Source organism: Falco rusticolus, chromosome 18 (genome assembly GCF_015220075.1).
Source record: "Falco rusticolus isolate bFalRus1 chromosome 18, bFalRus1.pri, whole genome shotgun sequence".
In the NCBI taxonomy this organism is placed as follows: domain Eukaryota; kingdom Metazoa; phylum Chordata; class Aves; order Falconiformes; family Falconidae; genus Falco; species Falco rusticolus.
Window position 1 is genome coordinate 4,368,153 of NC_051204.1, and position 16,230 is coordinate 4,384,382.

Sequence of the window (16,230 nt, forward strand, 5' to 3'; positions counted from 1 at the left end):
TTTGCAAGAGGAATGTTCCCAGCTTGCTCAGCACCAGCGGCCGCGGAGGCAAAGCCCTCAGCACACAACGCTCCCCAGGAAAAGCCCAGAGAGGAGATCTGACACGGAACAGATGGCAGCTGCTCTCCCGGGATGGCAAACCGAGGGCACCCCACAGCAGCACTTCGGGCTTCTACCGCAGGCAGACAGCAAGAAGGGGGAAAACTGCCTTTTGAAACTGGCAGGGGTTTCTCCTTCACGAGGCTTCCAGCAGGATTCCCAAACTGGGTGGCGGGACCAGACTGGGATTTCAGGAGTCACTGCCTAGTGCGGGAAAGCAGCTGGGAGGCAAAGCCAGCCCCAGCCCCTGGATGCACGGGGCAGCACATCACGCTGCAGCTGGGTTTCACTGTCAAATGCACGGAGAATTTCAAAAACCTGGAGAAATTCTCTCCCAAAGCCAGGCGATCCTCCTGGAAGAGGTGCCCAGAGCTATGCGGTCCTCCCAGCACAGACCGCAGCCCTTCCCAGAGGACAACTGGGGGTGGGGGGTGTCTCACCCACTCTTGGGGGTCTGAAGGCTTTGTGCCCCACGCTGACACCCCCGTTTCAGGGTGTAAGTCGCCCAGCTGGTGGCTGAACCAAGCTCTCATCCCAGTGCTACGCAGCAAACTGGGATAGCTGCTCCCATCCCTTCCCAGGCCACACGGAATGGCTCTTTGTGGATCTCAAGCAGCCCCTGGGCTTCTCGCTTGTCTCCTCCAGCCTTAGCAGTTATCTATTTACAGAATCAGCATTAGCACCTCTGAGCAAGGCTAATTACGGCGTGGTCAGGCCTTGGAGCAGCGCAGCACCAGAGAGGCAACCACAGACCTGCAAGAGCAGCACATACCTCAGTCAAGCAGCAATGCAGGAAACTCCGAGAATAAAAATAGCTGCCTCAGCTTCACTGAAAAAATAAAGAGAACCCCCCCCCACCACACACACACAGAGGCAGAGACCAAACAGTGCAGATGTGGTTTGCAGAAAGGGGAATGAAAAAAAAAAAAAAAAAAGAGAGAACTCAGCAAGCAGCTCTTGCCTGCTCTCTTCCCCAGTGCTACTGGCATGGGACCCCCCCCCAGCCAGCTTCCCAAAAAATTGAAACACATCACTACCCCCCTGCTCCAGATGCCTATCCTGCTGGACATCACCTGCTGCCGTGTCCTGTCACCAGCATCCCAGCTGCTTTAGGGGAGTGGGGGGACCCTTCTGACAGGGACCAGCCCCCCCTCATCCTTCACCGGCACAGGGGGTGGGGGATGCACAGAGGATGCGGCCGTACCCACACCGTAAGCCTAAACAAACCCCCCACAGCCCCCCAAAACATCCAGCAATAAGATCAACAATGACAAGAATCAGTTTTATACAAACAGATCACCGGCTGCTTGAAGGATGCGGCTTAATCTCTGTTTAGATTAATCTGATTAGGGGGGATATAATACTGTGAGTCCAGGCTCCCTGCCCCACTACCTTCGGGCACTGGTGTGTCACAGCTTCACACTGGGATGCACCATCACAGCCAGTGCCTCACCGAGCTGCCGCCCACTTGCTGCCAGGAATTCCGGCGTCAAGACTCCGATAAGGATAAAACCGATTCCCCAGGCGGGTCCTGCGCTCACCAGGAGTGATGGACAGCGGGAGGACCCCCCCCCTCCAGACCTGGGCATGGGTTTGCTGTTGATTTAAGGCATTTTGGCCACGGTTCCTGCTCTCCCAGTGCCACTGGAGCATGGGTGTCTGGGTGGGTGCTGCCCTGATCCCCCCCCTCTGCCAGGCACCTCGGCAAAGGCTCGGCTACCGCCGCTGCTGCAGGGGCGAGTGATGCTTTAGAAGCAACAAAACAGCATAAGGCACCTTGGGACCAAATCCATCCCAGCTGCTGTCTGCTGCCGGCAGGGATGAACAGTCCGGGGGGGCTGGCAAGGCAGGGACTCCACCTAAATAATGCTGGCCCAGCTTGGGCTCTGGTGAGCCAAGATTGCTCCTGCGAGGGCTGCTGCACCCGTGTGAGTCGCTGAGTTGATGCATCCGTACCTTGAGGAGACGGCACGGAGGGAAGCAGGTCCTTTTGGCATTGCAAAGATGACAAAACCCCTTTGTAGCAGCCGAGAAGCCTTGGTGGCTGAGGGGGTTTGCATGTAACAGCCCCCCCCCCGCCTCAAGGGGGGCCGCACCTCAGCTGCTCCCAGGGACAAATCCTTCCCCTTCCAAAGGGGCAGCGCCACGTTACAGCCGCGGGGAGGCTGGTACCTGCTGGGCAGCCGGGAGCAGCCACCATCGGCAGGAGACGGGCATTGGTTTTGGCCAAACCCAAGTGCCATTAGGCAGCTGCTGGGGGAGCTGGGGCTTAATTAACAGTAGCGCTAATCCAATAAGTGCACTACCTCAGCTTACAGGGGCATGAGAGGACAGTCCTGAGAAGTGTCTCTTGTTTTAGCCGAGTTGCCGCTCGCATCCTGGAGCCCTTTCCTGAGTTTCTTGGAAGTCACTGCCTCACTCACGCCAAGGGCAAAGAAAACAAAGCCAGCTAGGAAGTACAAACAGCTCAGACCCCAAATGCTCCCCCCCCAGGTCACTAATTCTTTATTTGCAGAGCAGGTCTGGAAGGCAGCGGGCTACGCAGAGCAGCCCCAGACCTGGCTCCAGAACGGGAACAGAGCTCCATCCCGGTCCCACGGGGAGAGCCAAGCGCCATCACCACCGCCCGGGGTCTTTGCACATCCAGAGGATTTTCCTGCTGCTCAGCAGCAGCTTTTATAGAGATGTCCCATTTTAACAGCCCCATCCCCTGAAGGGTGCTGAGCTGGGGGGCTGCAGGCAGCCCCAGGCTGGCAGGGAAGCCACACAGTGGGACACACGGCTCCTGCAAAGGGCAAATGCAAATTTTAAGTTGTGTGCATCCCCAGCCAAAGCTGCATTTACGGCTCAGCCACGGCCCAGGAGCTCCCGTACTATCTGCTGGTGCTGCCAGTGGAAATCATCCCGTTGCCGTGGCAACCGCATCCCATGCCCTGGGCATGCTAATAACGCTTGGGAGAAGACAAGAGTCCCCAGCAGCAACCTCCAGATACAAGGAGGAGGGAAGCCCCAGTTGGTGCGAGGGCTGGAAATGAAATTCATCCCCGTGGAGAGCTCACAGAAAACTGAAAAGCCACGGTCATTGGGAGAAAAAAAATAATTTAAATAAAAAGAAATAAAAATAAGCTGCAAGACAGTTAACAGCCCCGCTGCTTGCATTTACAGCAACACTGTGCCCACAGCCGCTCTGCCCTGCTACAGCTGCAAGGGAGAGGAAGAAACAGCCATAGACTGCACAGACCGAGCTGGAATGAAGTTTCTATTTCTGTTTGATTTTTGTGGAAAACTCCCAAGGATTTAAGGCAGCTCCTTGAGCCCCCACGGCCCGGTGTTAGCGGGCAGGAGTAACCTGTCCACCTGCGCCAGGTGTACGTAGGATGAAATGCACAAGTTGAGCATCTCCCCTGAAGATTAGGCATCGCTTTTCTGCCCAGCTCATGGGATCTGCCTGATCAAGAAAAGGCATTTCAACCCCTAGGGAATTTAAGGCTGGGAGATCCCTGGAACAGCCAGCCCCCCTGCCCAAACCAGTGCTTCCCCCTGCCCAGCACAAACACAGACGCCCAGATCCCTGCCACACACCAGAGAGGGGAAAACTGGCTCCTCTGCGTGAGAATCAGCCACAATAAGAGTCAGCAATAAATTAAATCTTAATGAGAAGGCAGCGAGCGAATTGCATTGGGTTGGGAGCGCGGGAGGCGGCGTGTGCGTGGGAACGGGGCACCCGCGGGATCCGCAGGGGGGGTGGGCTCGTCCCTCCTGGCGTGGGGATGGTCTCCTGGCGGAGTGGACCCGCTTCTCCCCCTTCTCCCAGTGGAAAGGGAAGGAGGAGCAGAGCTGTGGGTCCTCGCTGCCCTCCCCCAGCCTTCCCAGAAATAGGTCTTGGCTGGGGAAGCAGGGAAGGGGGAGGGCGCTTATTGCTCAACCTGCCTCCCTCTTTCAGAAGCAGCATGAGCAACGCACCAAGGCCACCGCTGCGAGCACCAGCCATCCCCACCACCAGGCACCACAGCCCAAGCTGGAACCGGCAGGAATTTCTGTGCCGGCCACGGCAGCTTCCACTAAGCACCGAGCCCAAAGTCCACGGAGGAAGGAGGCTGCCTGCCAGGAGCCGCAGGAGGGACCACGTCACGAGAGCTCGCCTGGCCACCCTGCCAGTGTCACACTGGTGTCACGCTGGTGTCTGCTCCGGTGACATGGGCACACCTGCCCTGCTGCCCTTCACTCCCTCCCTCTGCTGCAGCAGCACTTGTTTCCCAAGTTGGTGCAACAGGTGGAGAACTGTGCAGGGAACAGAAGTCCCATAAGAGAAGATGGAGCCCTGAAGGGTCCTTAGAAAAAAACCACTCTGGGCTCCGCAGGCTCTTGGTGCAAGCAGCTCGAGATGACAAACGGGGCGAAGCCGCTTCAAACCATCCCTCTCCTGACAAACTGCAAGGAAATAATTAGTCCCACGCACCCTCAGATGTGACATTTGTGTAAAGTCTGCTGCTAAGTAATAGCTGTTCAGGCAAAACCAGTAACCTTTCAAGAACAAACGGGAGCCAGGGGAAAATAAAATAAAATAATAAAATAAAACCCACCCATGCAAGCTACCTGTAGGGAGGTGGCCCCGCTTCTGGCTGATGCTACAACAGCATCTAAAGGCTTTGCTCCTGTTTTGGCAGGAGCGTCACGGTGTTTTCCCCGCCGGAGGGGATGAGGAGGGAGCCAAGTTTCAGTGGGTCTCAGGGACCACCTGGTGCTTTGCAGCTTCGTCGATGCAGCGGTGGCTGCGAGGCAGGAGGGATGAGAGCCCAGGCAGGACGAGCAAGCGTCGAGCCCTCGGCATCCCCCCCAGCTGCTCCGCCACCCCGGCAGAGATGCGTTATTTTAACAAGTGATGGAGAGGAGCCTGCTGGTCTCGGGGGCAGAGCCGCCAGACAGCTGGTGGCTCAGCCTCGCGCTTCGGTGTCTCTCCTCGCAGACACCGCTGGCATCCATCCTCCGCCTGATTAGAGTTGAACGGATGGGACACATGGGATCCCTCCCCCCGCCCGATCCCCCCCGCCGCGGGGGGCTGCTGTCAGATTAAGCCAAGCAGCACGCGAGTATGTGGGGCAGAGGGACACGTGATGGAGCTGAGGCTCAGGGCAGCATCGCCAACGTCGCATCCTCGCTGGGAGCTGGCAGAACCCCCCCCCCCCCCTTCCCTCTGCAGCCCCAGGACCTCAGGTGATTGCACCCAGCAGGAGAGACGCTAAGAAAAGCCACCCCAGATTTCACACGCTGCAGAAGTCATCGAGCAGCCAGCTCGGGGGGGGGGGGGGGGGGGGCGGGGGGAGCACAGTGACAGCAAGGGCAGCCCCACTTCCCAGCGGCTGTTTGCCCCCCCACCCCCCAGAGCCATTTGCTTTCTGCATCCACAGAGGGGGCAGCCACTTGGCACCCCCAAAACCCCAGGGCACACGGGTCATCCTCCAAAGAAAAGGAGCGTTACGGCCCGTAGCAGACCCTGCGTAGGTGCCCTTGGCAAGACACCCCGGCGAGGCTGCGCCGGTCCAGCCGCAGCCCCCAGCCGCGGCGGGGTTTTTTGTTGCGTTGCTAAACCAGGTCAGTCGAGTCTCCTCCAGCCAGATAGAGCCCGTCTGGCTCCCGCATTAGGAGTTCCCCAACCGCAGCAACTGCGAGGCAGATGGGAGCGTACCCCGCTGCTGACGGCAAGGTTCCGTGCATCCCTCCCCCCGTCTCCCCCAGCATCGCTGCGGGCAGCCTCACGCTGCCAGGGCGGCAGGAGCCCACCCAGCTCACGGTGAGGAGCCACCAGCAATAGCTGCACCACCAGAGGCAAGGCTACATTAGAGGCTCTTCCAGCAGAGATCTTCTAGAACGCCAACACAGCCCACCCCTCCCCATACACCCACCGGAGACAGCCCCATATCAGCACTGGGGGCTCAGTTCTGTGACCCCTCAGCTGATGGCACCTTGGCAGTATTTTCACCCCCCCCCCGGACCCCGAGGTAAAGGGTTTGCCAGTGATCCCACTTCCAGACCAGTGTGACTCCAAGCACTTGCACCCCATCGCATCCCAGCCCTGCCCTACAAGCAGCATCCACCCCCCAGCACTGCCTTCCCGGGAAGCCAAGCGGCAGCACTTGAACTTCGATTTCGGAGCTTCTCAAAAGCTGGAAACAGAGTTAAACTTCTGCAAGGAAGAGCCTGGTGGGACACGGCTGTAAAAACCCGCTGAAGCACAGCATGGCACTGCCCAGCCGCTCTGCAAAGAGCCAACTGATGCAGGTCTGCTGGCTACGGGATGCGGACGCTGCGTCTTCAGCGTGACTCAGACACCCGTATCTGTTCCCCCAGCGAGGCGAGTTTACACCACAGATCATGTGTGAGATGACTGAGTGTTTAGAAGAGCCTTTCTGGCTCAACGTGTCGCTTGTAGGCAACACAGGCTGCTTGCAAGCAAGTGCTTTTGGCAGACTTGTCCAGGGAGCAGCGACACAGCCTTCACCCCTGGATGCAGATACACCATCCCCCCGCCCCCCCCCGACACCCCCAAATCTGCAGCCCCCAGAGGTGACAGTCACCTTTGTGCAGCTGCACCAGGGTTTTGGGAAAGAAGAGTTAAACAAGGGAAGCAATCAGCTCTGCTCTGCCAGAAGGCTCCCAAGTTCACATCCTGCCTTTCAAAGAGTTGCTGATTCTTGGGGACAAGCTAAAAAAAAAAATAAAAATAATAAATTGTTCTTTTGTTAATAATAAAGGCAGCATCATGCCGCTTGCATAGGCTTTTTTTTTTTTTTTTTGCATTGCAGAGGGCTTGCAAACATCCTACTATCAAAGAACAGGCTGCGAAGAACGACTTCAGTTCCTACCAGCATTTTCAGGGAAAATGCTGCCAAAATGGCTGGTCCAGCCCTCCACGTGTGCAGCTGCATCCTTCTCCCAGCATCTGCTCCCTTCTCCCAGCATCTGCTCCCAGTCCGCCTCCAAACTGGCTTTGCACAACCTAAACCCGGACCACAACTTTGCAGGACACCGTTCCCCAAGGACCCCCCCCTTTGCCCACCCAGTGTACCGGGGCCAGGCTGGCACAGGGCTTGGCGGGGGGGGCCTGGAAAAGCAAAACCCCATCACTACCAGCTCCAGCGTGGCTGGCTACGTGGGACAACAGCGGTTTTGCTCTTCTCTTGATCGGCACGGGCAGCTTCCACCTCGCCCCCCTCCCCAAAAACTCCACCAGCAGCTCCCAAGGGTCCCGCACACCCGAGCAAAACCCAGCCTGTTGTCACAAACCTGCTTTAATCCGGAATGGAAAGATTACAAACGAACACAGGGGAACAGGGATTGCCAAGCTGTGAAGCCAGGAGTCACTTCTGGCAAGAGCCCCCCCGCCCCCATCACTGAGCCCCCGAAGCAGAGCAGTGCCTGTCCCACCCTCCCCCCATCGCTGTTTCTGGGAACAGAGCCGGCATCGCAACGGAGCTGGGTTTTTCCACAAGGTTTTTTGGCCCCGGGCATGGATAAGCAAGTTTAGGAAAGTCAACATTCATCTGCAGCCTTTCCCCCCCACCCCGGGCAAGGTCGACGCTGGGCAGCCCTTGCTGCAGCCTCAGCCCAAGCCCTGCTCTCCTGGCCTGGGGGGCACAGAGGGGCTGCCACCCCCTCACCTGGGCAGGGCTGCCGAGCCCTGGGGTCCTGCCCAAACCCACCAACCCCCCTGGGCTGGGTTTTGCTGGGCTCTGGGTGCAGCAGGACTGTGACAGCGGGAGGACCCCAGTGCACCGGCGCTGCACACCCTGACCGCAGGGAATAGCGTTCTTGGAGAACAAGCTCACTCGCCATCCGCTTCGTCAGGGTGGTTCAGTCTCTAACAATAAGCAGGGACCAAACACCTGAAGCAGGAGCACGTTCCCCTGCTCCTCACTCCAGGAGCAGTTGAGAAACGTCTCCCAGAAGGGTGGAGAACACCTGGAGCTATTGGGAAGGAGCAACGCGGCAATGCAGGGTGAGGAGTCACCTGCACAGAGTCACAGTAAGATTTTTTTCCCCTCACCCCCCCCTCCAGAGGCTTCATCCCTCCCCCCCCCCCAAAAAAAAAACCCAACAAAAAAACCCTAACAACTTTGGCTTCTGCACACCAGGGCATCACCAGTTTAAAGCTATCGCGCTGGGCTGCAGGGAGAATCAGCCACGGAGAGGTGACCCCCACGGCTGGGCTGGAGGACGGCACCAGAGCCCTGCAGAAGGACTTTGGGTTTCCAGGAGGAAAAGTGTCACGGATGAGAGGTCTGTGGCACGGACAGCACTTGGAATAAGCCCTTCAGAAATCAGACACTCCACCCTAAAGCAGATTCACTGCTATTTCCAGCCATTAAATCACAGCATTCCCATACCCCACACCCCAGAAGATGCACCAGGGAAGCCCTTCCCCCAGTGCAGGAGCATCCTGCATCCCCCAGCAACTCCAAGCCATGAGTTGGGGGGGGGGGGTCCTTGCCCCTCCCCCATACAGGGATGCCAGCTTGCATCTACACCACAGCAAAAAGCAGAGCCTGCTCAGAGCTCCCCGGCACGCAAAGTGTGCGCAGCGAGACAGAAAAGCAGTTCTCATCCAGAAACCCGGCACAAATAAAGCACGGGATAAACACCTGGACTCCGTCCCAGCAACACAGTTGTTCCCCTTTCCCTTCCTGCCCCCCCCCTCCCCCCCCAGCTCCCTCAAAACTTGGAAGATCACTTTATTAACGTAGTAGGCTGCTACCAGATGGAGCAGGGACGAATGCCAAGAACGGATCTCGCTGGCTCCTTGCGGAGCTCAGAGCCGCTCGGTAACTTTTTCCAAGCGAGGAGTTAGCCCAGAGGTATTGGACCGCTCGCGTCGTGCGGAAAGGCAAAAATTTTAATGGTGATAAATCCACCAGGGAGGTTCTTTGGGTCATCCCCAGGAACTGAAGGTTTCCCAGCTCCCGTTCGGAGGTGCTGTGCCCAACGCCAGGTCTAGGGAAGCAGCTGTGGAGCCAGGAGCTGCTCCCCGATTCCCTGACTCAGTGAAGAGGAATGTCAGCCCCGAGATCCCAATCCCTCGGGATATCCCGCACGCCACCGCCACGCCGGGTGTGGGTTCTCCGCAAGGCACGTCAGCTCCTTGAAGGCAAGCTGAAGGCACGCAAGCACGGCAGATGGAGACAGCAGGGACCCTGCCGACACACCTACGGAAGATATTTTTGGCAGTCTTGCATCGCCTTTAGCCCCTTTTTGAGGAGGAAAAAAAAAAAAATGCAGTTTAGGAAAGGGGATGCGGAGATGCAGCAGCAGCACCGGGATTGGGGTTTCCTCGTGCTCTGCACCGGCAGGGCAGCCGGAGCCAGGACTGCGAAGGTTTGTGGAGGGTCTGGATTGGCAGCATCACCTCCGCACGCAGGATCAAACAAAGGATGCTGCATCTCAGGCCAGGCTGCTTCTCCTTGGTGGGGGAGGAGGGACTGCTGAGCAAGGAGGCCATTAACTTCCTGCCAGCTAGGCTGCAGCGGTAAGGAAATAATAATAATAATAATAATAATAAAAATTAAAAAAAAAAAGCTCTAGCACTGTGGGGTGTGCAGGCAGCCCCTCTGAGCAGCCACGCTCCAGCAGCTGGGGATGCATGTGCGCAGCCAGAGATGCATCCAACAGGGCAACTGCTTGATCAGCAGCGCAAATCCAGGCAAAGGAACAGCTCTGGGATAAAGCCCAGCCTCGGGTCTCGGCTAGACGTCCTGCAGGAGAGGAGCAGGACATCCTGGTCACCAAGATGGAGGCAGAAAAGGAGCTTCTCACACTGGATATTGCTCCTTCTCCCCACCTGGGCACAGCCCTGTGCCCAGGCGTGTGCCAGCTCCTCTGCATCTCAAGCAGCCGCGCTGCCCAGCGATGTCTCTGAGGATGCAGGTGAAGCCTGAAGTCCCCCCAGACCAAACACACGGCTTCGGATGCTCAGACAGGATTTCCAAGGCCCCGGCTGACGCCGCACACCGAGCTGCGGTGAGGCAAAGCGCAGAGCTACCAGCCACGGGGGCTGTCTGGGAGGAGGGGGCAGAGCCCTGACCACCTCCATCGGGACTCAACGCCGATCCCCCAGCCCGGCCAGCGCAGCACAGCGCTCAGCTGTGGATATAAACCTATATACAACGCACATTCGGGAGCAGCTGGTCCCCTCGGATGCGCGGGCAGCCTTGCCTGCCCTTTGCCGGCTCCCCCCCACCCTTCATTTGCAGAAACCTCAAACTTCACCGGGGTATCGCCCTCCCACCCCTCAGTGCTTGTGTCAAGAGGTGAGCCCAGCCTCCAGCCCACAACCAGACACCCCAGCACCCAGCTGAAGTCAAAAGGGGGACGGTGAGGAGGGTGAAGAGAGTGACATCTGCCACCCAGCCAGTTCCCAGTGCCGATGGGCACGGGGAGAGCAGCGGGCAGCGTTCACCAGCCACCTTCTTGAAAGGCTTCACACAACTTATTGCTGGGGTAACATCAGATAGGGAGGAAGCCCAGCCCTCTTCCTCCTGCTCTCTTGAAGAAAGAAACTCAGGAATTTGGCAGAAGGCCACGGCTCAAACAGAGGGGACCCTGTGCTAAGGCATGTTCACAAAAGCAGCCTCTTCCCTGCCAGGATAAACGTTGCTTTTCCACCCCCTCCTCTGGAGATAGAAGAGGTAGGTTGCCCCTCAACTCCAACACCAGCCAGAGCTCTTTGGAAAGGGTGGGCTCCCCCGGGGCTGCCCTTTGGGGGACACACTCCCCTTGCCTGGATGGTTCCTCCTTCCCAGGATATTCCCTTCCCAGGATCTTCTGGGGGCAGCAGCTGGGAAGGAACCAAACCCACCCAAACCCACGTTCCTCTGCCTAGAGCATCTTTCCCTTCTCCCCACGCCTGGGCACCGGCACCTTCCCGCCTCCACCCCGGCAGCTGCTGGAGGCAAAGCCTCCCCATGCCAGCAGCTCTCAGCTGCTCTCGCTTCTCTCTAAGGCACCGCCAGGTGAAGTAGGGAGGAGAAAACATTTCACACAGGTTTCTGAGAACATCCAGGGCTGCCCTGGGGTACAGGCAAGGCAGGCAGCTGCCTCCTCTTCAGGGAGGCTCTCAAAGGGTTAAGACAGCAAGCCAGCATCAAAGGGAGCTCTGGAGCAGAGGGGGTTGAGAAACTGAGATGGGTCGAGGTTGCGCAGACTCCTTGGAATCTCAGGAATTTCCCATTATTATCCCACTTCCCTTCCAGCAGCCTGGAGGGAGGGAGCACCAGCACAGGACCCCAGCCCCAGGACCAGGGCCACCAGGGATGGTGGCACATCCCAGAGCTGGCACCAGGCTGCCCACCGCCCACCCACCGCAGCACGCTTTGGTTCGGGGCGCTAAGGATCAATCGCTCAGGGGTCTTCTCTCCTCCAACTCTCCACAAACCCGGCTCTCAAGTTCCCACATCCCAGGCTGGCTGGACCACCGTGGTGGGCTGAGACCCCCACACAGCCACAAGCATCCCTCTAACCAACAGTTCACCCCGCCGGTTCCCCCCTCATACTGCTCCAGGAGGTTCCCCATGTCACCTCACAAGCTGGAGCTCTAGTAGCTCCATAGTAACTACACCGAGAGTTACTTCCTACTTGTCACACGATTGCCACCCTGCATTTCAGGCAACACCACCACCCGACACTCGAATGCTCCAAGTCTCCTCTCAGTTCCACAGAAATTCTGGACTTTGGACAAGCCACAGGCACCACCAATGCCCGATATCAGCAATAACCAACCTACAAGGGCTATACAAGCGGGAGGGTTTTACTAAGGCGCCGTAGAGCCGACAGTCTCACCATTTCCCCTTTCCTTCGACATCAGCAGGGTAATACCCATCTTACAAGGATGTTGTCAGGATTAACGTTTTTCAAGTACTCCGTGAACTACTATGCAAGGCCTAAGTAGTATTATGGTATTTAATTTTCTTTCCGACAATCGTTAAGGTATAAGCAGCAGCTAGAAAAAAAAATATCTTATTGCCAAGCTGCATTATAGACGTTAAGAAACACATCCCATCCCACCCCACCCCCCTCTGCACACAGGGGCACGTCTCCTCCCCCCAGACAGCCATATCCAGCTGGGGGGGGGGGGGGCGTACAAACACCTTTTTATTTCCCTTTCTTTAAGGGGACACAGATTAAGTTCAACTCCACGTAAACGCCTGCCTGTGTTTGAATTTTTTCCACCCTTTGGCTGCCCGAGCTGGAGAGCAGCATCCAGCTGGCATTTAAGCCTGGAAAACACCGTTTTAATATCAGCATTAATTGGCTTGTGCGACCCCTTTGGCCAGGGCTTCACAAGCACCCCCAGAAAACGCCGCAGAGCAGCCGGGAAAGTGTTTTTGCAGAGGACGGGGTGCCTGGCACCCCTCGTTTCAGGGTGTGAGGGGTGATGCTTAAGAGGGACCAGGGTCCATCGGATGCCTCCAGCATCCCAACGCTTTCCCAGCGGCCACGGGAGCAGGTAGCAGAGACTTACGCGTTGCAATACGGCTTCTTCTCGTAGCCCTTGTAGTTTTTCATGTTTAGGGTCATCTTGCAGGTCTCGCAGTGGAAACATGCTTTATGCCAGAACTGGAAACAGAGACAAAAGAATCGTTAACACGAGTGACTTGCAAAACAGGGCCACGTCCCACTGGAATCGCACAATTTCAGCTCGGCGGCGGCTCCTCCAGCCTAGAGACGGCAGCCACGACCCCTGCAAAGCCTGGAGGACAGACAATATTCTAAGACACCAAGTAAATCTGCCCCCCTAAATGCTCCCCAACGCGACACTTGTTACGTGCATTTATAGCAGCATCTTGCTTCCTTATCTCCAGACTGGGAATTGATAGGCTGGGGCAGATGCAGGAGAAGGGTCCTCCTTGGGAATGGACACCAGCCCTGCCCACAGAGGGAACGGCGGTGGTTTCCAGGCTTCGAAGTTGCTGCTTTTGGGGTTTTTTTTGCTGCTGTTAGCCAAGAGATAGCCAGCCGAGCAGGTCAGGTAAGGCTGCACACAGACACCCAGCCGAGGAGCTGGAGACAAACGTTCTCACCAGAAGCAGACAGCCCACCGGTCCTCACCACAGATCCCACCCTCCCCATGAGGTTAATCCCAAACCTGAGAGCCCCCGAGGATGCAGGACCACCCCTAGCACCCCTCATCCCCCCCTACTCCTCTAGGACCACCCTTGCCAGGGCTGCAGCCTCGCAGAGGTGGGGATGGGGTGACAGCAGCAGGGCAGGGGGACTGCTGTGAAGGTCTGTTTGATCCTCTCCCCCACCACTCTCGCACCAGCACCCTTGGGCTGTCCTGTACCCCAGCATCACTCTCCTTTGAGCCACACTCAATGCTCCAGGCTAAAACCACAGCCCCCAAAATTCAGATCGCCACCCTACGGAATGGGTTGCAGCACCTAATGAACGCTAAGGAAGTAGTTGGGAGTTTTTCAGGCTACTCTTAAAGAAATTATTTCTACTTGGCATTTCACTGGTCCAAGCGTGGACTGGACTTCGAGGCTGGAAGGAACCTGGTGAAGAACAGCTCAGCCACCGAGCAGCTCTACCCCAGACCAAGGCTGATGCCCTGCAGCCCCCAGGCAACCAGACTTTGTGCTGGGCTTTGAGGGGTCCGTGTGTGGACACCTTGGGGACCAGTCCGGGCACGGCAGACAGAAAAGCACCCAGACAGGAGCCACGCAACAGGGAAAGTACAGCCTGGAGCAATGTCTTAGCTCATTCCAGGTAAGGCAAGTCCTGCCCCAGGGTTGCCTTCCCTCTTCCAGCAAGCACCTCTGCACAGCACCCGAACCGCCCAGCATCCCCTGCGAAATCAGGGGAAGAACAAGCCCAATCCACGCTGCCAGCTCAGAACATCAAATAAATGACAATTGACAAGCCCACAGCATGACACCAGGGATCAGCCTCGCACGCATTTACTCCGCAGCAAGCAAGCAAACCCCGGGAGAACAGCTGGTGGTTGTCGCTGTAGTTTCTACTACTAAGCTTGGAAAAAATAAAGTCATTTCCACCACTGCAACTACCGGCTGGGTCTGTGTTCCTGCAAGGAGACTGCGAGAGCCAAGGCTGAGCCCTTGTGCCACCTACCCACAGGTACCACACCCCGGTGCACAAACACGGCCCCGGCTCTGCAAGGCAATGACTCAGCCCAGAAAGGACAATTTACCTCCTTCCAGTTGCTCAGAGCAACGTATTTGTTCTTTTCCTCTAGTTACACAAGTTCTAGAGCTTGCCACTAACAGCGAGGGGGCTTCTAAGTGCACCACGCTCCGCTCCGTACCAACGCCCTCATCCACATCCCAGCCTGCGCAGGATTATTTTCCCCCTTCCAGCTTTCAGACTCTTTACGGACACAGAGATCAACAGCTGAACCCCGAGTTCTGCAGGCATCTGCAAAGTTCCAGCCTTTCGGTTGAGCTACGGCCGCATTAGGGGTAATTAATAGACCTCACCCAGCCTGTTGGCCATCCATCGTGCCATGAGCTGTGGGTAAACACAGGGATGCCACTAGAAATACACAGAGATGAGCGACAGCCAACACTACTTTGGAGCCTCCTCCTCCGAGGAATACCCAGGCTCCCAAGAGCTAAGGACTATCTGGCAAGGCCAGCTGTCCCCTCGCCTGGGGCAGCCTCCGCAGTAAGCACAGCAGAAACAACAAAAAAAAAAAATCAACAAAAAACCAACAACAAACCCCAGCCAGAGAGCATTAGTGCGTATTGATGCCTGGGTTTGCATTAGGCACTGTTCAGCAGGGGGGTCCTCTGTGCCAGGGCTCTGATGAAGGAGACTCTGCACCCTGAGCAGATACCAAGAGCAGGACCCTACCTCCAAGTCTTGCTGCCACTAAATTTGTCTTTCACTGGTGCTGGATCCATGAATCCAAGGCAGCACTAAAGGGAAAGCTGCAACACTGAGCTGACACAGGGGACCAGCAATCACAGAGGCTTCCAGTAACGCTACTGGAAATAAAGCTCGCCCTCCCAGCACGTCTGTAGGGAAAGGGGATGAGTTTCAAATCGGTTTTTAGAGGACCATTAACGCCTGTGCTTTCCAGCTCCCAAGTCTGAAGTGCTCCCAACATCTGGAGGCGATCCAGGTACGACTGCACCGCATCCCGGCGGATGTACTCTGCGGGAAGCGCGCTGGCTGCGCTCCAGGCAGGCTGCTCGTGGAGGGATGGAGCACTGGACAGCTTTGCCACCCACGGCAGGCTGGATGTGGGGACAGAGCTCAGAGCCACGGTACGTGTTGGTGTAGCCATTTACTACCAGCCACGCAACACCCCCTCCACGGAGCAAAACCACTGCTCACACCGCTGGGAGCATCGCTTGAGAGTTGAGGGTGAGGGGGGACTCCTGGGGCTGGGGGCAACCCTTGCTGGGGTTTAATGCACTGTAACAGCTCGTTTAACTCGTTTCAGAACTCATCTGACATCAGCTTTACGTGGGGTTCAGCAGCTGCAAGCACCAGCGGCCAGGAGATGTCACTTCCACAGCGGAAGCGGGCAGCTCACCAGCACCTTCTCTAGAGGGCTGGCGGTGGGGGGAGGGGAGCAACACCCCTTCCCCCAAGGCCGAGCAGGGCATTTGCCCTTCGCCTCGCAAGGTGAGGATGTGAGAAGTGAGCAGCAGAACTGGCCGGTGGCGTTCAGCCCAGCCGGAGCTGGCAGTGGCGGTGCAGCCCGATAAAGCAGCAAGTTCTTCCTCCTACTTTCCTGTAAACCTCAAAGGAAAAGGGACCCCCCCTGAGTCACTACCAGGTAATAAAACCCAAACCCATCTGGCTTACCGACACACCGGTGCATGCACCGAGAGCGTCGCCACCGCCGCATGCATTGCTTCCCCTCCCAGCAGCCCTGCACCGCTGCTGCGGTTCAACTTCAGCGACGCTTACGCAAACACCACCAGAGCCGCCCTTTTGACTTTGCTCTGGGTAGAGCGAAAACAGGAGGGCAGCCACTCGTCACACCGTGCTTATCTCCGGCTTTTATAGGAAGTGGCGAGGCTTTTTTTTTTTTTGCCCCCCCCCCCGCCAGAAACCCCAGGAAAAATTAACGCTGGGGCAATTCGTTGTTTGGTTAGGGGCACGCTGTAT

The 16,230-nt window shown here is 57.2% G+C and overlaps 1 protein-coding gene across 2 annotated transcripts in view; it reads right to left on the reverse strand.

The window, feature by feature from the left end:
• The window catches only part of LASP1 (LIM and SH3 protein 1), a 33,370-nt gene that overhangs the window by 15,676 nt on the left and 1,464 nt on the right, over positions 1–16,230 (reverse strand). Inside the window, exon 2 of one of the 2 annotated variants that reach the window (XM_037411161.1) lies at positions 12,611–12,705. In XM_037411161.1, the coding sequence (XP_037267058.1) occupies positions 12,611–12,705 (95 nt within the window). Of the gene's footprint in view, positions 1–12,610; positions 12,706–16,230 lie in introns of those variants that run through there. The other variant, XM_037411162.1, reaches the window with a different exon arrangement.